The sequence below is a fragment of the Nomascus leucogenys genome, unplaced genomic scaffold, assembly GCF_006542625.1.
Source record: "Nomascus leucogenys isolate Asia unplaced genomic scaffold, Asia_NLE_v1 Super-Scaffold_285, whole genome shotgun sequence".
In the NCBI taxonomy this organism is placed as follows: Eukaryota; Metazoa; Chordata; class Mammalia; order Primates; family Hylobatidae; genus Nomascus; species Nomascus leucogenys.
Genome location: NW_022095770.1, coordinates 1,342,447 through 1,363,038, shown reverse-complemented (window position 1 = coordinate 1,363,038; position 20,592 = coordinate 1,342,447). Strand labels below are relative to the sequence as shown.

General features: G+C 52.7%; 1 protein-coding gene across 4 annotated transcripts in view; it reads right to left on the bottom strand.

Moving 5' to 3' along the window:
* ACLY (ATP citrate lyase) overlaps positions 1-18,546 on the bottom strand; it is a 53,071-nt gene extending 34,525 nt beyond the window's left edge. For 2 of the 4 annotated variants that reach the window (XM_030808180.1, XM_030808181.1), the window contains exons 1-11: positions 18,372-18,546; positions 13,195-13,376; positions 11,901-12,023; positions 8,708-8,770; positions 7,992-8,182; positions 7,471-7,550; positions 5,927-6,057; positions 5,005-5,123; positions 3,992-4,128; positions 3,198-3,259; positions 299-416 (exon numbers count right to left, since the gene is read on the bottom strand). In XM_030808180.1, the coding sequence (XP_030664040.1) occupies positions 299-416; positions 3,198-3,259; positions 3,992-4,128; positions 5,005-5,123; positions 5,927-6,057; positions 7,471-7,550; positions 7,992-8,182; positions 8,708-8,770; positions 11,901-12,023; positions 13,195-13,353 (1,183 nt within the window). In that variant the 5' untranslated portion in view covers positions 13,354-13,376; positions 18,372-18,546. Of the gene's footprint in view, positions 1-298; positions 417-3,197; positions 3,260-3,991; positions 4,129-5,004; positions 5,124-5,926; positions 6,058-7,470; positions 7,551-7,991; positions 8,183-8,707; positions 8,771-11,900; positions 12,024-13,194; positions 13,381-18,371 lie in introns of all 4 variants that reach the window. The other 2 variants (XM_030808178.1, XM_030808179.1) reach the window with 1 other exon arrangement.
* Between the last annotated feature and the right edge of the window lie 2,046 nt (positions 18,547-20,592).

Sequence of the window (20,592 nt, the reverse complement as noted above, 5' to 3'; positions counted from 1 at the left end):
CTGTCTCCGTTGCGTGAAGGCTTGCTTTTGTGGCTGTAACCCTCGTCGCCAGCACAAAGCCCAGCACAGAGCGAGTGATCTTTAATAAATATCTGTTAAGTGTAGAGCTGAATGAAAATGCTTTCCTGACCACTCCAAAGTTTAGGACAGCGCTGTGTGTTGGGACAGGGAATGGAAACCCAAACTGCACACCCAGGAAGGGGAGTGGAGAGCAAAAGAGCCCAAGATTGATGCTCAGGAATCCCAAAGAGGAAGGCCACACTCAGGGTGAGGGGGAGAGAAAAGGTCCTCATCTTACCGACTTCTCCCATCACCCGTAAGCCCTCCTGATAGTTGGGGCCACCTCTTCGGACAAAGATTGTGACTTCGTGCTCCTTCAGGGGGCCCTGGTAATCTCGAATTGCTCTCACGATGCCCTGGAAGCCCAAAGGGACATGTGACTAAGAACAAGGCAGCCACAAGTCAATGATTTATAACCATGATAAACAAACATACCCGGTGTATGTGACAAGGGCTGCTCCTCAGGAAGCATGGGACTACGCATAAGCAGCCACGGCCTGGGATATGATCACTCAGAATGTTGCTGAGGTGGGAACGTGGGGTACCCGGGATTGACACCCCTTAATGTCATGGTGCTCCAGGCCTCCATCATCAGCAAGGCCTTGCTGGTCTCTCTTTTGCCCCTTCTGCAGTCATTACTGCCTCTTACAACATTTTTGTTTTTGGTGGGGATATCTATGTTGGGCTCTATGCAAGGGTTCTCAGAGGTACTAAGACATAGTCAATGTCCTACAAAAGCTTCTTAAGTGATGTGCGGGAACAGTTCTTTTTTTTGAGACAAATTCTCGCTCTGACACCCGGGCTGGGGTGTAGTGGTGCGAGCTCGGCTCACTGCAACCTCTGCCTCCCGGGTTCAAGCGATTATCCTGTCTCATCCTCCCAAGTAGCTGGGACTACAGATGCCTGCCACCACACCCGGCTAATTTTTTTATTTTTAGTAGAGATGAGGTTTTACCATATTGGTTAGGCTAATCTCAAACTCCTGACCTCAGGTGATCCACTCACCTCGGCCTCGCAAAGTGCTGGGATTACAAGCGTGAGCCACTGCGCCCAGCGCAGTGTAAGAACAGTTCTTACAATGGATGTCCACTTTGGAAAAATCAGAGGGTGGAAAGGTGTGTCCTAGTTCTGTTTCTCAAGACAGAGGCTGGATTTTGAGCCTGGAGTCTGACTTCTGTCACCCAAGGCATTTTACACAAAGCTCCATGTACAGTACCTGCTCCAAACCAAGTGCCCTAACCAAGAGTCAGTACAGGGCTGCTCAGAAGTTAAATAAAAGCTGCTGAGGCTCCCCTGTCCCAGATTTGTCTGTTAAATCAGGTCCAGTAATGGACACCCTGTTTTGAGCAGGACTGATGGGGTCTGGTCCCACATTTTATTTATTTTTTGAGACAGGGTCTCATTGTCACCCAGGCTGAAGCACAGTGGCATGATCACGGCTCACTGCAGCCTTGACCTCCTGGGCTCAAGCAATCCTCCTAGCTCAACCCACTAATTTTTTTTGAATTTTAGTAGAGGTGAGATCTCATTATGTTGCCCAGCCTTGTCTTGAACTTCTGAGCTCAAGTGATCTACCTGCCTCGGCCTCTCAAAGTGCTAGAATTATAGTTATGAGCCACCACGCCCAGCCCCTCACTTCTTGAGATCTCAGACTTTCAAGTTTGACACTTATCTAGTCATTATTCTCAAAACTCACATGGATCCACCAGATGTGGCACATACTCTTTTGAATACACTCACTGAGCATCTGACAGTATGGAATATTAATAAATGGCCTCCTTGGGTGGCTATCTTGAAAGTGATGACTCTTGGGACACGTTAGCTCTGTCTTCCTTGTTGACAGCAGTCATATGTGCTTTAAAGCATGTGCACACACAGCCCTGACCGGTGAACAGGCACCCAGGTTGAGAAGACCCTGGTAGGATGAGAGGAGCCCCGGATCATCAAAGCACTTTCTTCATTCTGATCTTTTGGAAAAAGGGCTCATGACTGAGAGATGTAAGACCAGGATGGCCGGGCACAGTGGCTCAAGTCTGTAATCCCAGCACTTTGGGAGGCTGAGGCGGGCAGATCATGAGGTCAGGAGGTCGAGACCATCCTGGCTAACACAGTGAAACCCTGTCTCTACTAAAAATACAAAAAAGATTAGCCGGGCGTGGTGGCGGGCACCTGTAGTCCCTGCTACTTGGAGGGCTGAGGCAGGAGAATGGCATGAATCCAGGAGGCGGAGGTTGCAGTGAGCCGAGATTGCGTCACTGCACTCCAGCCTGGGCAACAGAGCGAGACTCCGTCTCAAAAAAAAAAAAAAAACCCAAGGAGATGCAGAGAACCCAGAGTCTCACAAGAGTGTTGAAAGTAAGGAGGATCAGTTGGGCATGGTGGTTCACACCTGTAATACCAGCACTTTGGGAGGCTAAGGTGGGTGGATCACCTGAGGTCAGTTCGAGACTAGCCTAGCCAACATGGTGAAACCTCCGCTCCACTAAAAATACAAAAATTAGCTGGGCATGGTGGTGGGTGTCTGTAATCCCAGGTACTCAGGAGGCTGAGGCAGGAGAATCACTTGAACCCAGGAGGCAGAGGTTGTAGTGAGCTGAGATCGTGCCATTGCACTCCAGCCTCGACAACAAGAGTGAAACTCCATGGAAGGAAGAAAGGAAGGGAGGGAGGAAGGGAGGGGAGGAAGAAAGGAAAGGGAGGGAGGAAGGAAAGGGAGGGGGGAAGGAAAGGGAGGGAGGAAGGAAAGGGAGGGAGGAAGGAAAGGGAAGAAGGAAGGGAAGGGAAGGGAAAGGAAGGGAAAGGAAGGAAAGAAAGGAAAGAAAGAAAGGATCGATTGAGCCAGTGCTCCAAAGCACTGGTCCTGAGAAGGAAGAAAGCAGAAATTCGCCGCCTATGCTTCAGGTGGGAGAGTTATGGTTCAGCGTGGCAGCTGCTTGCCCAGAGACACAAAGCACAGATGGGCAGCTCCTGTCCCAATGTCTTCTCCACCCCTTTAAGAGACCCTGGGGCAAGAGCCCCCTACCTGACCTGGGAACTCATGGTAACTTGGCTCTGGCTCAAACTCTGCTTTCAAGGCCCCTTCCCTGCTTTCCCCAAACCACTTTCCCCAGAAACTGCACCACTGCTGCAGCTGTTACCTTAAATGTGGCAGCCACGTTGGTGAAGTTTGCGATGCTGCCTCCAATGATGAGGATCTTGCCTGGATTTGGAGTAAGAGAGAAATAAAAAACAGTTACATAGGTAGACTTGAGCATCTTCCCAGCAATCCAACTGAGGAAGTTCTTGTTCCCCTGAATGAGGGTCCCCCATCTGCCAGGAGGTACTGGGGAGTGAGCAGGACAGTCTCTCCAGACATTCCACTTTATCAGCTCAACTCTCCATTACCTATGCCACCAGACAGGGGTCAGAACAAACCCACAGGAGCACTACCTAACTCCTAACCGACATCCAAAAATCCAGGTTGGTTTCTAGATATCTCTGGAGGGAATCTCTCTCTCTCTCTGGCTCAAGGGAAGAAGAACTGGTATGCAGAGCCCCAAAACACAGGTGGTAAAGGGGCACTGAGCCTCACAGAGGCCAGGTAATATAAGAGGGTAACTGAGTTTATTGCAATCAGAGTTTATCGCAATCGGATAAACCGAGTTTACTGCAATTGTAGCAGGGGCATGCCACAGCCACCTCCTCCCCCGCACTTGTTTGAAGGGCTTTATGACACATCGCCTCTTGCCCTCTCAATCCCCTCCCACTGATAGATGTGGTCCCTGCCCTCTGTGTAGTCAGAGAAACTGAGAGCCAAAGTTCAATGATTAGCCTCAAGCTGCAAAGGACCACACACAGCCTTGGTGACTCCTCGGATAAAGCTGTCCCTCTGCAGCCTGCTGGGCTGTCCTGGGGAAGGGGGGACAGGTGTGTATGTGTGCACATATCTCACCATCTGGGTGCTTCTCTCGGGTCATGAGGGAGAGGATAGTCTTGGCATAGTCATAGGTCTGCTGCTCGCTGGGGGCACCTGAGTACTCCCCATAGTTTGCCAGCTCGTTGACACCCCCTAGATCACAGATGGTATCGCTGCAAAGGAGAAACGGAAGTCAGTGATGGCTCTCACACTTGGGGCAGGGGGTGGCAGCCTGGTGCCTGGGAGGACACACGGATCCCTCAAAACACTGGAGTTAGCCTGTGGAACCGGCTCTTGGACCTCCAGCCCCCAACTCCCATGCAAGTCTGGCCTGCAGGTTAATGGTGCTACATCAGACTGTTCTGGGTGGCACTCTGCCAGCCCTAGGGCACTGGGGAGCCCTGGACAGACAATGGCAGGTAAAATGAACAATGAGCACCTCCCTAACACAAAGACAAGAAAAATCACACACTGCAGGAATCCGTGACGGGCTGCCCAAGAGAAGGTGTGCTGCAGCCAGAGGAAATAGTGCCAGTCACACACAGAAGGGAATGACAGATTGCACATCTAGAAATGAGCAGGTGTCTACCATGCTTAAAGTGAAAAAACTGCTAATTATTGTAAAGGGTGTAGAATATGATCCTAATATTCTATAAAGCAAAGAGTATAAATATTTATATATGCTTGACAGGACATACAGTAACTTGCTAACTGGGGTGACCTGGTCAGAGAGGGGATGGGGAAATGTCCAGGCAGCTTTCACTTTCTAGCTCATTTTCTGTATTTGCTGTACCTTTGTATGGAGCACATAATTTTCAGAATTAAAACTTATAAAACAGCTTCATTTTGACACAAACAAGAAGGTTATAGAAGACACTGTGTGCAGGACATGCCCTCGCCAATGTCCCTTGAAGCCCTCTGGGATGCCACTGGTTTCCTCTGCCCCAAATTCCCACACCAAAGTGGCAGGACCCCACCCACCCATGCCACACACATGTAGATGCTGGGTAGACTGGGCTGGCATCCCTTCAGCAACCCCCTTCAGTCACCTGTACACGACAGAGGCGCCACCCCCGGCCACCATGGTCCAGATCCTTCCTTTGGGGTTTAGCAAGGTCAGCTTCAGGCTTGCCCCACTTTTGGCATCTAGGTCTGCAATGTAGGCTTCCTGGGGACCAGACAGCAACAGGTAGGCCCTTGGGGTGCCCCCTTTACCAGGTCCCAGATCCTAGGACCCCTCCCCGCTTTCTCTGGAGGCACATGAAGAGGTTACTAATCACCTTAGTGGGGTGGGAAGAAGGGGCTATGCAGGGCCCCACATGCCTTGAAGACACTTGATGGTGTCTCCAAGTACCAAAACCATCCATAGTCACAGTCACTGCCAGGGGACAAACTTCCCATCTCCCTTCTCTGACGTCAAGTCCTTGGCCCTCTGCCTAAGTCCTGAGCCACACCATGTCCCTCTGCTCAACCATGCCCTCACCCCAGCATCTGCCTGCCCGGCCCATCACACGTCCCCCCCACCCCAGGCCTCCCCAGGCCAGACTGTCTCCCAGCCCAGCCTCTTCCCTGGGCCTGGGGTACTTCCCAGAAAGCCCAACCCTGCTGTGAGGACTTCTCAGAGGACAGAGTAGGAAAGAGCAATTAAAATTCTCAGTGAGACACCAAGAGAATGACCTTCCATCAGGATTAGGGCGAGCCACTTGGAATCATGGAGAGGCAACAAATCAAGTGAAGAGTCGAGGGAGGCTGATTGAGAGAGAAATCTAAAAGGATTTCTGGCTGGGATTCAGAGGCTTGGCTCACTCCCACCCCCACCCCATTGGGGTTTTAAGAAAATTAAATGCTTCTCGGTCTTCCTTTCCCTGCCAAATAAACAGCTCATGAAGGGGGGCCAAATGCACATCAGAGATGAGTCACCTCCCCACCGCCCTCCCCCCAGTCCCTATCTCCTCTCTAAACCAGCCTTACCTCTGGATATGCCTCCCGCCCAAAAGGGGGAGGGAACTCGATGTCACCCCACTTCACTTTGCAGATGTAGTCGGCAGTGGCGTCCACCTTGGCAGCCAAGTCAAGGACATAGACTCCATCTTTGGTCACTACTTCAAGGGGAGCAGAGGCCATCATCAGACACCGGCTCTGGGTAGAGACAACCACCAACCTCCAACCCCTCTACAAACACCGCTCCCACGGTGGCCCACTCAGGCCTCAGAACTCTCTAAGCTCAATAAGAAACCAGAGAGGCCCTTATGGAGACAGAGCTTTTCCCCATTAAAGGCAAAACAAATTCTACAAGGCCATTCCCCTCTCCCTGACCTATAGGTAATGGGACATGGAGGTCTATATTAGTTGCCATGGCAATTTTCAAACATCTTTACAAAATGCTACACTCCCTGCTTTGAGTATCTAACCATGCGCAAACCCATGGTCCGGCCACTTTTAAAAAGTGTTTAAAGGTACATGTTGCTGACAGAAGACCCCCCACCGGTATGCACATCTATGTCTCCCAGGGTCTCGCTAGGGGGAAGCCTCAGTGTCAGGTGGAGCAGGGGCCGCAGGGTGCACTGGACTCCCAGTCAGCAGGATTTGTTTATACCACTTCACTGGACACCCATCTTCCTCCTCCCCCAGGACCAATTAGCTGATTGAGTTAGCACAAGGCCATCTGGTCCATTAGAGGGGCTGCATCCTCAGCTGGAATGATTTGATTTCTCGCCTTCCTAGACTTTGCCCTGAGAAGTCCTGGCCAGAGCCATCCCACGCCACTCTCCCTCAACACCACCTGCGTCCTTCACAGCCCCAGAGACAGACCAAGCTCTTCCCAGCATCAAGGGTTAATGATTGACCAACTCCCACAGAGGGAGGCAAGTGTGAGGCCTCTGAGTGCACCAGGAGGAATGAAGGGCCAAAAGGTGAGAGCAGTGCAGAGGCTGCCCACCTCCTGCTGTCAGACAGCCTGACCTGGCGGGAGGAGCAGAAGCACACAGTCAGATGAAAACCAGGACTTCTGGCCAGGCGTGGTGGCTCACGCCTGTAATCTCAGCACTTTGGGAGGCCGAGGCGGACAGATTACCTGAGGTCAGGAGTTCGAGACCAGCCCGGTCAACATGGTGAAACCCCTGTCTCTACTAAAAATACAAAAATTAGCCCGGCGTGGTGGCGGGCACCTGTAATCCCAGCTACTCGGAACACTGAGGCAGAAAAATTGCTTGAGCCCAGGAGGCGGAGGTTGCAGTGAGCCGAGATTGTGCCACTGTACTCCAGCCTGGGTGACAAGGCAAGACTGTCTCTAAGACCAAAGAGAGAGGTTGGAGTTGACTAAGAGAAGAACTACAGTCTTCTGAGAGCTCAGAAACAGGAACTGGCACTAAATGTGCATGGGGACCCCTCTGCTTGTGCACATCTGTCTTGTGTTACCCTCTGGCAAGCGGGAGTCTGGTTCTCTGAATGCCAAGGCCAGGGCTGTCATAAGCACTGGGACCCTTGCCCCCTCCCAGCCAAGCACACCCAGTTACCAAGGGGATTGATCTCAAGGTAGGTGAAGTACAGGTCCTCGTAGAAATTGAAGAGGCCGGAGATAAAACTGGCCAGAATTCTAGAGGTGGGAGGGAGAGAGGGACAGTTCATCCATCAAGGAGCAGCTCGGCAGCACCCCAGGCGCCCCGCAGCAATCTCTCACTGCCACCAACAGCTCCATTTCCCGAAACGCACCCCGCCAGCCCTTCCATCTCCTCTGCAACCCCTGCTCCCTGGACATCGCTCTTCAGCCACTGAGGCGGAAAGGAGCTGTCAGGCGAGAAGCTGGAGGCAGAGGCGTCAGACAGACAGGGGCAAGGAGGTGAGAGACGCTGGCGGCATATTTCAGTCTGGTTCCGAGCCAGTCCCCGCCCTGCACCTAGCTGTCTTCCTCAGGACAGGGCCATGTCTACCACCAGGCTCCCAGAGAGGAGACCGCTCCACTCTCCCTGGTCTGTGCCCAGAGCCTGTCAGCCTTCTCATCCCAACTGCCACCTCCCTACCATCCCTCTCACTCAACTCTTTCTTGTCTTCAGGGGCGTGGACCAAAAGATGTTTTTTGATGTCTTCAGGATTTAGTTTCTCATCCACGCCAACAAGTAGCTTCTGGGCCTTGGCATCCACATCACCCACGTCCACACCCCCCTCGTGGTGGAACAGGACGTAGTCCCCTTCTCGGGTGGCATAGATGCAGACATAGAACTCCTCCGCCTTGCAGGTGAAGAGACAGGACAGTGGGATTGGGGTTGGGGGGCGAAGCTGGTGAGGGGCACTGAACTGGGGAAGATGGGGGTGTCTACCATGTACTGGGAGAGGAAACCAATCCCCACGGTCTTATTTTCTAAAACCCAGTAAAAACCATATATCCAGAGACTTGTCCACCATCATTTCCCCGAGGACAAGAGGAAGAAGCCTCTACCCCACTGGCTGGCGGTCCAGACTGAATCAGTGTGACCGACCCCAGCTGAGGGGTGGGGCCTGCCTGCAGGTCGTTCTCATCCCTGCAGTGGGAAGTCCCCTTTGTTACCAGTCCTAACTCCTCTCTGCTGCAGACCAAGCCCTTTCCTTCCCCTCTGGACTCCCGAGTCCACAGCATCCTCAGATCCTCAGTGCAGCTTCAGGGACCCCGGTCCCTCTGACTGTCCTCATCAGCTTGACTTCTTTCATCATGTTACGGTGGACAAACCCAAGGTTCCAGGAGGGAGAAGACCCAGCCTGGAGCCGCCTCACACATACCTGACTGTGGGGGACGAAGGGCTCGATCAGAAAGTTCTTGAGGAAGCCTGTGGCCTTGCCAACCTACAGAAAAATTGAGGGAGATGAAACTCAGAGGGACAGCACATCTTGCCCCCAGGGCAGAAGGAGGGACTACACAGGGGTGGTGCCCAAGCACTCCCACCACCACACCCAGCAAAGAGAGATTTTTCCAGAAAAAATGGGGTCACAGATCCCTAAGCTCAGTAAGTCCTCATGAGACACCCTTTCACCCCTTGCTCTGGTGCGGGCTGTGCCTGAACAGGCACCGACCTTGCCCACTCTTGGCATCCTCTGGAGGGTGACACAGGACCTGTGCAAGTGAAAGGGCTCCAACAAGTCACGGCTGTGGCAGAGCTTGACGGGGAGGGGAAACTGGGTAGGAGGGACGTAACCATTCTGCTTCATGGGCCTTGAGGAAGGCACAGTGACTCAGCCTCAGGCCATGGGTCTGGGTGTGGGGAATGGGTGGAGAAGTGGGGAGCCAGGGCTTAATCAGGGAAACTTCTCCACACAGACTCTCCTGGCTGAGGACCACAGGCCTGCAGAGCTAATCAGTTTGAGTGATTCCCTGGAGGCGGCTGCGACGAGACAGCCCTCATCCTAGTAAGTCCTAAACCCCCCACCCGGCCTGTGCGTCACTGCTGAGTCAGGGACCAGACAGCAATCCATCAGAGGTAATGAGCCACTCCTGCTGGCCCAACGCTGCTGCCAGCTCAGATGTCTGATGTCCCCCACCTTCCCCTCCCAGAGGCCAGCAGAAGGAAGCAGGACGTGCTCCCTGGGGACATGCTCAGCATCCCTCCCTCCAATCCCACCATCTTCTCTCCAAAGGCCTGGGAACTCAAGGGACAGGTTGCTTCATGCCTGGGTCCATGTGCAACTTCAAGGATCCCTCTTTACCAACGAGAGCCAGAAACTGGGAAATTAACATTTAAGGGCTACTCTGAGGAAGCCCAATAAGGGAGGAAGACATCTCCATCACCACCTTCATTGCTATTCCCGAGGTAGCCAAGGAAGAGAACAGCTCATCCCTGGTACAGTTTCACCCCAGACGAGCACCAGGCCCTTCAGACCCACGTGCTCTACAGGGCCAGGTGTGGATGGCACATTCTTCCCAGGCTAGGCCAAGCCTCAGCTCCACTCCCTCCCTTAGTCCTCCAGCTCCCTTGGGGAGTGAGAAGAAACACAATTTTATTTCCAGGCATCTCTTAGCCTTCCTAAACCATGTTTCACTTTAACTCTCTCATCTACATGGTTGAAATTCATCACCAAGCTAGGAGAAGTTAATAATTGAATTTGGGCTTGGTGGCACACATCTGTGGTCTCAACTACATGGGCGGCTGAGGCAGGAGGATTACCCGAGGCCAGGAGTTTGAGACCAGCCTGGGTAACATTTGAGACCCTATCTCTACAAAAAAATTTTTAAAAAGCAGCCTGGCATGGTGGCATGTACCTATAGTCCCGGATACTCAGGAAGCTGAGATGGGAGGATAACTTGAACCTGGGAAGTGGAGGCTGTAGTGAGACGTGAACATGCCACTGCACTACAGCCTTGAGTGACAGTGTGAGACCCTGTCTTAAAAAAAATAAAGTAGGCCGGGCACAGAGGCTCATGCCTGTAATCCCAGCACTTTGGGAGGCCGAGGCAGGCAGATTACCTGAGGTCAGGAGTTCGAGGCCAGCCTGGCCAACGTGGAGAAAACTCATCTCTACTAAAAGTACAAAATTAGCCAAGTATAGTGGTGCATGCCTGTAATATCAGCTACTCAGAAGGCGGAGGCTAGAAAATCGCTTGAACCCGGGAGGCGGAGGCTGCAATGAGCCGAGATCCAGCCATTGCACTCCAGCTGGGGCAACAAGAGCGAAACTCCATCTCAAAAAAAAATAAAAATAAAAATAAAAAATAAAAATCAAAAACATTAGCCAGGTGTGGTAGCATTATAGCCCCAGCTAATCAGGAGGCTGAGGTGGGAGGAATGCTTGAGCCCAAGACATCGAGGCAGCAGTCTAGCCTGGGCAACAGAGCGAGACCTGTCTCAAAAATAAATAAATAAAAATTTAAAAAAGAACTGAATTTACCCTTCAACGTTATTAACTATCACATCCTAGGTTCTTGACCCAGTACGTCCTCCTGCCTAATGAATATGCGTCTCCCTTTTTCATATTTTTAACCCAGCCCTTAGGTACACATGCTATCACAAGCTACCATAACCCTTCCTTTTTGGAAACTGGAAAGAAAGGAGTTCCTAGAATGGGGCTGGGAGTGGTGGCTCACGCCTGTTAATCCCAGCACTTTGGGAGGCCTGAGGTCGGGAGTTTGAGACCAGCCTGACCAGCATGGAGAAACCTCATCTCTACTAAAAATACAAAATCAGCCAGGCATAGTGGTACATGCCTGTAATCCCAGCTAGTCGGGAGGCTGAGGCAGGAGAATCTCTTGAACCCGGGTGGCAGAGGTTGTGGTGAGCTGAGAAGCTGAGATCACGCCACTGCACTCCAGCTTGGGGAACAAGAGTGAAACTCCGCCTCAAAAAAAAAAAAAAAAAAAAAAAAAAAAAAAAAAAAAAAAAAAAAAAATCAGACCAGGCCAGGCGCGGTGGCTCACGCCTGTAATCCCAGCATTTTGGGAGGCTGAGGCAGGCAGATCACAAGGTCAGGAGTTTGAGACCAGCCTAGCCAATATGGTGAAACCCCATCTCTACTAAAATTACAAAAATTAGCCTGCCATGGTGGGAAGTGTCTGTAGTCCCAGCTACTCAGGAGGCTGGGGCAGGAAAATCACTTGAACTCGGAGGCCGAGGTTGCAGTGAGCCAAGATCATGCCACACTCCAGCCTGGGCTACAGAGCAAGACCCTGTCTCAAAAAAAAAAAAAAAAAAAAGATTCAGACCATTTCCACCTGGCTCTTGAATTATATTGAGGTTACCTCTGCAGCACATCTTGCCCAAACCAATAAAACAAAGAAGTCTGGATGATGAGGGAGCTGGGAATGGGCACCAAGACTGAGCCTACTGCTGGCAGCCACCTGAGTGGGTCAGCGCCACAGGACTCCTGCCTTCCCTGAGCTACAATGAGACTGGCTGTGGGGGTGATCCACAGAGCTGCTGAGCTGGAGGTGACCATATTTGCTTCTGTTACCACACAAGTTCACCCTGACCCCATGCCCACTCACTGTGGCTTCCTGTCCCAGCCGTGGCTTCAGCCAGGACTTGACCCCATCCAGAGTGAGGTTGACCCCAACGAGACCAAGTTTTCCACGACGTTTGATCAGCTGGTCTGGCTTGACTACCAAGTTCTGGAATGAAAGCGGTTTGTATTTAGAGTGAGGAAGAATTAGATAAACATTAGTATTTTGGGGATCCAAATAGAGGACAGCAGGGATTGACTTCCCATTCACTCTGCTCCAAAGCCAGCCCCATCCATCCTTCAGAGTCAACTCCTGGATGCTTCCCCCACCTACCCTAAGCAATATCTTGCTTTTGACAACCAGGTATCTAGAGGCATTTGTGCCCAGATGGAGCCTGGCACAGAGTAGGCGCTCAGCAAATACCTGCTGAGCGAATAAGTGATTCCCTACCCTCCCTATGTGATACATTAGCTTCTTCATTCAACAGTAAGCCCCTCAGAATATGGACCAGAACCCATGTTCCAAAGAAGAAAACGGAGAGACAGAGCCTTGAGGCAGCAAGGAACCTCAGAGGTCATCTGGTCAACCCCATCCCTGTGCTTGAACCCTGTCTACAACAGGCCCAACAAGCAGCCCCTAACCACTGCTCATACATCTCCAGGGCCAGGAAACTCTCTCCATCCCTTTGTGGTTGAGCTGCCTTCTAGTGGGAAGAAACACCACCACTAGTCCTAGGCTTGCTCTCTGAGCCCTGACAAGGAAATCTAAGAGCTTTCTAACAACGGTCCTGCAGAGATCTCAAGAACGGAGCCTCTATTCCAGGCTGATCCTCCAGGGTCAGGGCCATTCTTCACAAAGTACAATGTCACACTTCCTAATTGCCTTGATACACTCCTGATATACTCCACTTAGGGGAGGAGAGGGCATATCCCTACTTTTTACTGAGCATCTACCATGTGCCAGGCACCAAGCATGCTAAATGTTTCTTGCTAATCCTTACAGCTCAAAGTGAGTATTATCCCATTGGAGAGATGGGGAATCTAAAACTCAAAAGAGGTGAAATGGCTTGCCCCAGGCCACATGGTTAATAAACACAGCTGTGATTTGGACACCATTTTATCCAGTTTCAAGCCCATGGCAGGGTATACCATGCTGGGGTACCTCAACATGCAGGGCTCAGCATGAACACAAACCCTGCCCAGCCCATGGCATGCTTCCCACAGCTGCTGCTGGCAGCCTCCAACCCCGTGACTCTATCGGCATCACCAACAAACCAATGGCTTTCTCTTCCTCAGACCCCAGGCCTGGAAGAACAGCCCCGAGTGGAGGCAGGGCTCACCTGGCTGAGCAGCCAGGGGTGGTCCTGCAGCAAGCGGGCCCAGTCTGTGTCAGGAGTGACCCGAGCATACTTGAACCGATTCTGGATGGCTGAGGTGGTGCAGATGAACTTGTAAAGGAGTTCTTTGCCCGTCTGCTCTGAAATTGCCTTGGCCGACATGGCTGCAGAGAGACCTGCTCTACCTGTCTGGGAGAGAGGAGCTGGTCAGAAGGGGGCAGGCGTGTGGAGGCACTATCTTCCCCAGCAGGGCAGACCCGCTCCCAGTTGCCCCCAGACAATAAAACCAGATCTCAGCTTTTCTCAAGAGGAAGGAAAAAATGCTGTCCCAGAGGGAGGGATGGAAGAGAGATACCAAGCAGCACTTTTGCCAACAGAGGAAGAAGATTCAGAGATAATGGGTGAGGGAAGATAGAGAAAAACAAAGGTGCCATTTGCCCTGGGACTCTTGCCTCACCCTGCCCCATTCCCTCTAGGCAAACTAGCTGACCCACAACCACACTCATCCTGGAGCAAAAGGCAGCTGGCTAGGCAGCCAGGAAAACCGGTGCTTTGACCCAAATCTGAGTGCTGGTCCCATATGAGGTGGGCAGAGACTCTGAAACACCTTTCTGTTCTCTGACCAGTGCAGAGTACGGCTGAAATTGCAAAAGGCTAGCCTTTCTCTCCCTACAGGTTTCATCTCCCCCACACCCAGATTTACCCCTACACATACCCTTACACACCACCGGGCCAATGGCCAAGCCAGCAAGTTTACTTAGCCTCAAAAAGGGTCACACCCCCAGGTCCTGGTTAGAAGGGGAGTAGGGGAGGGGGGAGGATCATCGCAAAGCTCTTTTCTCCTCATTTCTCCCGGACACTAGCCTCTCAACCCTGAGTATGGAGCAGACACAGGGCAAGGAAACTGAGCTTTAGTACATTCCATCCGCCCCACTGAGTCATCCAGCTGCTAATTTAGAGCAAAACTCACTAAGCAAAACAGATGCCTCTCTGGGGACCACCCTGTAGTGGTCACTTCTAACTGGGGCAGACTGAGAGGAGGAGGAGGAGGAAGAGGCAGAAACCATCCTCCATCACATGTATAAGAAAACTCATCCTGGAGTTCGGGGCTACAGTGAGCTGTGATTGCACTGCTGCACTGTAGCCTGGGTGTCAGAGCAAGACCTTGTGTCTAAAAAAAGACAAAAAGAAACTCATCTCATATGAGCTCTGGGAGCTACACTGAGATTTATAACTCCGTTTCTTAGATGAGGAATAAAATCTCAGAGGCGTTAGGATAACTTGCCCAAGAAGCCCACCTAATAATAAGCAAGGTTGTGACCCAAGACTCGAACCCAAACCCTCTTACACCTAGGTCCCCAGAAAAATCCACACTAGCCCGAGAAAAGACCATTTTTCCAAAAGCCAGGCCTGTGTGTACTTTTCACTTCAAAGAGTCTATGATAAGAATTTCATCATCTCCCCTCCCCACCACTCTGTCCTGATACACCCATTCTCCTGTGGGTAACTCCGAGTGAGCTGGGGAGGGGAATGGGGGGAGATGGGCATGGGAATTCAGGCCAAGAGCTTGGCCGGATCAGGAAAAGTCACTCCTGTCTCTCCCGCCAAGGCCCAGAAGCAAAGCTGTTGAATTTACTGTGGGAGAAAAAAGTCAAGTACAAATAAAGGAGGGCAGAGTGAAGGAGCCGGCTTGTTTACATGTGGTGGAAGCTGGGTCTCCATTCCCAGTCCAGAGAAGGCCAACATTCCAGGGGCTATGTTGTGCCCCCTCCCAATCGGCCAGGCTGGTGGGGCTTCAGGTTCTCATCCTGGCTTAGCTGCCTCTGTTGGCCTCCCAGCTAGTATCCGGCATGGCACAATGGGTGTATTCAGCCTGGTGTCTGCCTAAAGTGGGGTAGCTGGGAAGGGGCTCAGAGATGTTCCCTTTTCTGGCCTTCCCCTGGAATGACTTGAGATTCCTTCTCAGTATGAGTTTCCAGAGACGTCCCAACCAGCCCCACTGCCCCACGGTCCTCCACCCGCCACCCACTGCTCCATTTCCCAATCTTTTTGACTCAGACCAGAAAAACTGGTCCTGAAATTGAATGGATACACCCCCCACCCCTCTTCCAAAGAGAGTGCAGCCCAGGGCAGATCAAGGCACACTCAGAGAGGAGGGGGCAGTGGCTGACCATCCTCAGCAATTCAGACTCCTTCCATAACTCCAGGGGAAAGGAAGTCCCTGGGCTATGCCTCTCTAGGAGAAAGAAGTCTGAGACTTCCAGTAAAACAGTCCCGTGAAACTGGCACCTCCAAAACAGACACAAGACCCAACTTTGGAAAGGACAAGGGAGAGAAAACGGACCCCTGCAGCTGAGAAATCACAGTTTTCTTGAGACCCAGATCAAATTTCAGGTCCAAGAGCCCACCTCCATAGGGTCTTTGGAAGAGGGATAGGAGAGAAGACACAATGGGATGATACAGGATAGAAAACAAGATTTGCCAGTTTACCAAAACAAGAGATTTGCCACTAGAGCATTTTGGCTTAGAGAGGGGAGGTTGAGACAAGGAATGTATACAACATAATAAAAAAAAAGGTCTCTGCAAATTCACCACTACAGAGAAGGCAAATGGCTCACAAACCCAGGGAGTGGAGTCAGTAGAGATAAATCGCAACTTTAGTGGTTCACTGAGGTCTTCTTTTTTTTTTTTTCTTTTTTTTTTTTTGAGAAGGACTCTTGCTCTGTCGCCCAGGCTGGAGTGATCTTGGCTCACTGCAACCTCAGCCTCCCAGGTTCAAGTGATTCTCCTGCCTCTGCCTCCTGAGTAGCTGGGATTACAGATGCATGCCACCACGCCCATCTAATTTTTTTGTATTTTTAGTAGAGACGGGTTTCATCATGTTGGTCAGGCTGGTCTCGAACTCCTGACCTCGTGATCCACCCGCCTCAGCCTCCCAAAGTGCTGGGAGGCATGAGCCACTGCGCCCGGCTTTCAGTGAGGTCTTAAAGTCTCTCTAAGGCAGTGGCTCTTAACCTCTTTGAGGTCTCAGACTCTTCTGAGACTGAAGAAAATCCCAGAAAAAGGTACACAAATCCAATTGTGCATATTGTTTCAAGGTGCTCACCTGTGACAATGATCTGATGGCCCACAGAGTGACCACCAGTTAAGAACATTTGCGGCCGGGCGCGGTGTCTCGCGCCTGTAATCCCAGCACTTCGGGAGGCCAAGGAGGGCGAATCACGAGGTCAGGAGTTTGAGACCAGCCTGGCCAATATGGTGAAACCCTGTTTCTACTAAAAATACAAAAATTAGCCGGGCGTGGTGGTGCACACCTGTAGTCCCAGCTACTAGGGAGGCCGAGGCAGGAGAATTGCTTGAACCCAGGAAGCGGAGGTTGCAGTGAGCCGAGATCCACCACTGCACTCCAGCCTGGCGACAGAGCAAGACTCTGTCTCAAAAAAAAAAAAAAAAAAGAAAGAAAAAATATTTGCTCTAGTGGAATCAGCAAATACCTACAAATACCTATCTGGGTTTGGGATCTCTCCCCGCAACGTCTTAGTCTGCCTCCCCCGTAGCTGAATGTGCTGTCAAACAAGTGACAGATGATTGGGCTGAGCTTGGACTCCAGGAACTGTTACTTGGTAACAGCTAAATGTGTAAACCATTTGGGGGAAATCATGCCAAGGAGCCTGAAAACACACACATACACACATTCTCTAAGGGAGGGGCCTTATGAGCTGAATGGAGTCTTTTCTGCAGACGGGTGAGTGACCCAGGATTGAGTTCACTTTTAGCAGACACTGAGAGAAGCAGCCCACACAGGAGGCTGAATGAAAGAAGCCTGTTCCCCAGGACACACTCTGGGACACAGCCAGTGGAAGGGAATCACTGGGGATGCTACTTTGGGTGCCTCTGGGAAAGACAAAAACACTCATTTGAAGGTTAGTCTCTGCATGATTGGGATTTATGTATGTATGTATGTACGTATTTATTTTTTTAGAAGACAGGCAATCCCTGGAGTAAATTCTAGAGAGGCAGAATTCTGTGAGTGCCCCCTACTGCGGCAGGCATAGTGTCAGAACGGGGATGGAGCCATCAGCTGCCCAGTGTCTGAGGGCTCTTCCCACTACCGCCCCCCAAGCTGTTTAGGAAGGTTTCTAAGAGGTGAAAATCACCCATTTGGGCAACTGGGACCTACCAGCTGTCCCTCACCCCACATTTTAGTTCAGCTGAGCCAGTTGAAAACACAGAGCAAAGTTAAGGGTGGAGAGGAGTAGGCTAGCTGGCCAAACTGTGCTGTGCACTTTTTCTTATCTCTTCCAAAATCCTCTTCCCAGGAAGACCTCCAGAGACCCCGTAACGGCAGAACTCGGCGCTGCACGGTATCTGCCAAGGTTGGAGACGGCGGCAGGCGCTGGGACTGGCCCATTGCCAGGCTCGACAGGAGGGCGGCGGCAGCATCCTCCAGCCCCTTGAGGACCTTTCCCCGGCCAGACTTGGCGTCAGCTCAGGGGTGGGGTGGCACCCCGGCCATCTGTCGCTTAGGGGCTGGACTCGACGGTACCTCCAGTGCGAGGAGGGTCCTTGCTGCGAGATTCCAGTCCTCGCGGCGAGACGAGGCAAGGCCTCGGGCACCCTGGCCCCGCGCGGCGCCCCGGAGGCGCGCATAGCTCGTTCTCTCCACTTGGGCGTGGAGCTCAATTTTGTCCCCACAAAACCAAGGGAAGGGCCTGAGCCCGGCCAGTGAGGAATCGGAGTGGGACAAGTCGCAACCGCTTTCTCTACTTCCCGTCCCGGCATCCGATGGGGGAACCCGGATGGAGCCAAAAGGCGGCCCGATGAGCCCGAGGAGCTCGATAGCTGTGCCCGGGAGGGATGAGGCGCGCCAGGAGGAGGCCCATGCAATGTGGCAGAGGCAGGAGAGGCAAGGACGGCGGCAAGCCCCATGCAAACTCCCAGGAACTGGAATGTGTGTGTCGCGCGGGGGGAGGGGAGGGGCGTCGACACGCGGCCGCCAGCCGGGACCCCGGGCGAAGGCTAACCTAAAGCTAAGACCCTCAAAACTTCCAAGCAGGTGCAGGGAGGGCGCGTGGGCACCGAGCCCGCGTCGGGGAAGGCGGTTCCGGGTTAGTGGAGGGAGGCAGGAAGCTCCTAGGGCGAGCGGGCTCCAGCCAGCGAAAACAGCCTCCCGTGCTCACCTCTGCCGAAGTCCGTGCGCGGCGCTTCCTCCACAAGCCTGACGAACCCCGCAAAATCCGGAGCGCTCCAGCAGCCGGTAGCTTCCCGGGATCCGGCTTTTGTCCCGGCCCAGCCGGGCTTCTCCCCGCCCCCATCAGCTCGCGGCGAGAACGGCCCCGCGATTGGCCACACGCGTTCCCTAGCCTGAGCGCCAGAGCTCCTCCCAATTCGCTGCCGCCTTGGCCCCGCCCCACGAGGGCGGGCCCCGGGGCCTGCTGGGACTTGTAGTCCCACTGGCCCGTCCACCGCCTCTTAGGAGCCGGCGGGGCCGGGGCGGGGCCCCGGGTGGGGAGATGGGCCGGGCTAGGCTGGGAGGAGAACGTGTGGTGCTGGGGGCTGTGGCCTGATCGCTTGAGGGGCTGGACAGATTGCCACTCGGGGAGTTGGGGAAGGGGAGGCTGGGATTAGCCCAACTGGCTGCAACGCAGCTTTGGGACCTGGAGTACCCTTGCTCCCTCCCTTGGGAGAAACGGAAGTCTGCATCTGGGCCGCACCGAACCCGATTGCTTAGCCAGTCTCCTTAAGCAGCAGTGGCTGGCAGGCCGCTTTCTATTAGCACGTGGCGCCTCTCCCCTCCCTGGACTCTCCCCACTGGGCCGATGGGGCAAGGCTGAGCCGAGGCTAACAGAGCACACTTCCCAGTGTGGGATAGGGCAGAGGCCGCGGTAAGCAAGTGGGGCTAGGAGGGTGCAGGCACAGCGCTGTCCGTCCCACTCACCTGCTCGCTTCAGCACGGATCAGGGCGGAGCTAGGAATTCAATGCGAGATTCCAGCGCAGGGCTGGAGCCATCCCAGTCTCTTGCTCCCACCAACCCCAGGCTTAGACACTGGAATGAATGAATTGGTGTCTCCCGCTTCTCCATTACCTGAGACAGATCGAATTTTCCAAACCCAAAACTGGGACATCCAGTCTGACAGGTGCTGGTGAACTTGTGGGGCAGAATATGTGAAATCAGTCCTGGAAAGCAGGACATGTATTTACCACTCGGACATGCTGCAGCCTCCCTCCCTACCTGCACCCCAACCCTGTAGGTCCGGAGCTGCTCCCTAAGCCTAACAGCTGTCTAGCTCCAGGAAGGAGGCCAGAAGCATCCACTAACCGGCTCAGGTGAAGAGGTCAGCCCAGAATGCAGGGAAGCAGTAGGCCTGTGCCCCTGCCAAGCACTTTGGGTCATACTCACACTGCAACAGTGTTGCGACACTTGCAGACAAAATCTTCTCCAAGACTCCCTCCCCCGATCCTGTTGCTGCCAGGAGTAAGGTAACTGAACTTGCTACCCATGCCTGAATCAAGTGTTCCCTGATGATGTCACTTTCTGGTCCCTTCCCTCCCATTCATCTTTTTGAAATAGCAGTTTCTTATCACCTCTCTTCTCTTGTCCTAAAATGGGGGTGGCCAGGCGTGGTGGCGCACACCTGTAATCCCAGCACTTTGGAAGGCCAAGGTGGGGGATTACTTGAGGTCAGGAGTTCAAGACCAATAAGGCAAAACCCCATCTCTACAAAAAATACAAAAATTAGCCAGGCATGGTGGCACACGCCTATAAATCCCAGCTACTCTTGAGGTTGAGGCACGAGAATCACTTAAACCCGGGAGGTGGAGGTTGTAGTGAGGCGAGATTGCATCACTGCACTCCAACCTGGGCAACAGAGAGATATTCTATCTCAAAAAAAAAAAAAAAAAAAAGATACACTCCAGGCAAGGCATGCTGTCTCATGCCTATAATCCCAGAATTTTGGAAGGCCAAGTCAGGCAGATTGCTAGAGCCCAGAAGTTCAAGTACAGCCTGGGTAACATGGTAAGAGCCCCCACCACCACCACCAAATCTCTACAAAAAATAAAAAGACCGGGCGTGGTGATTCACAGGCCTGTAATCCCAGCACTTTGGGAGGTCTAGGTGGGCAGATCACCTGAGTTTGAGGTCAGGAGTTCGAGACCAGCCTGGCCAACCTGGTGAAACCCTGTTTCTACTAAAAATAGAAAAAATTAGCTGGGCGTGGTGGCGGGTGCCTGTAATCCCAGCTACTCAGGAGGCTGAAGCAGGAGAATTGCTTGAACCCAGGAGGCGGAGGTTGCAGTGAGCCGAGATCGCACCAGTGCACTCCAGCGGAGGCAACAAGACCAAAACTCCATCTCAAGGCAAAAAAAAAAAAAAAAAAAATTAGCTGGGCGCTGTGGCA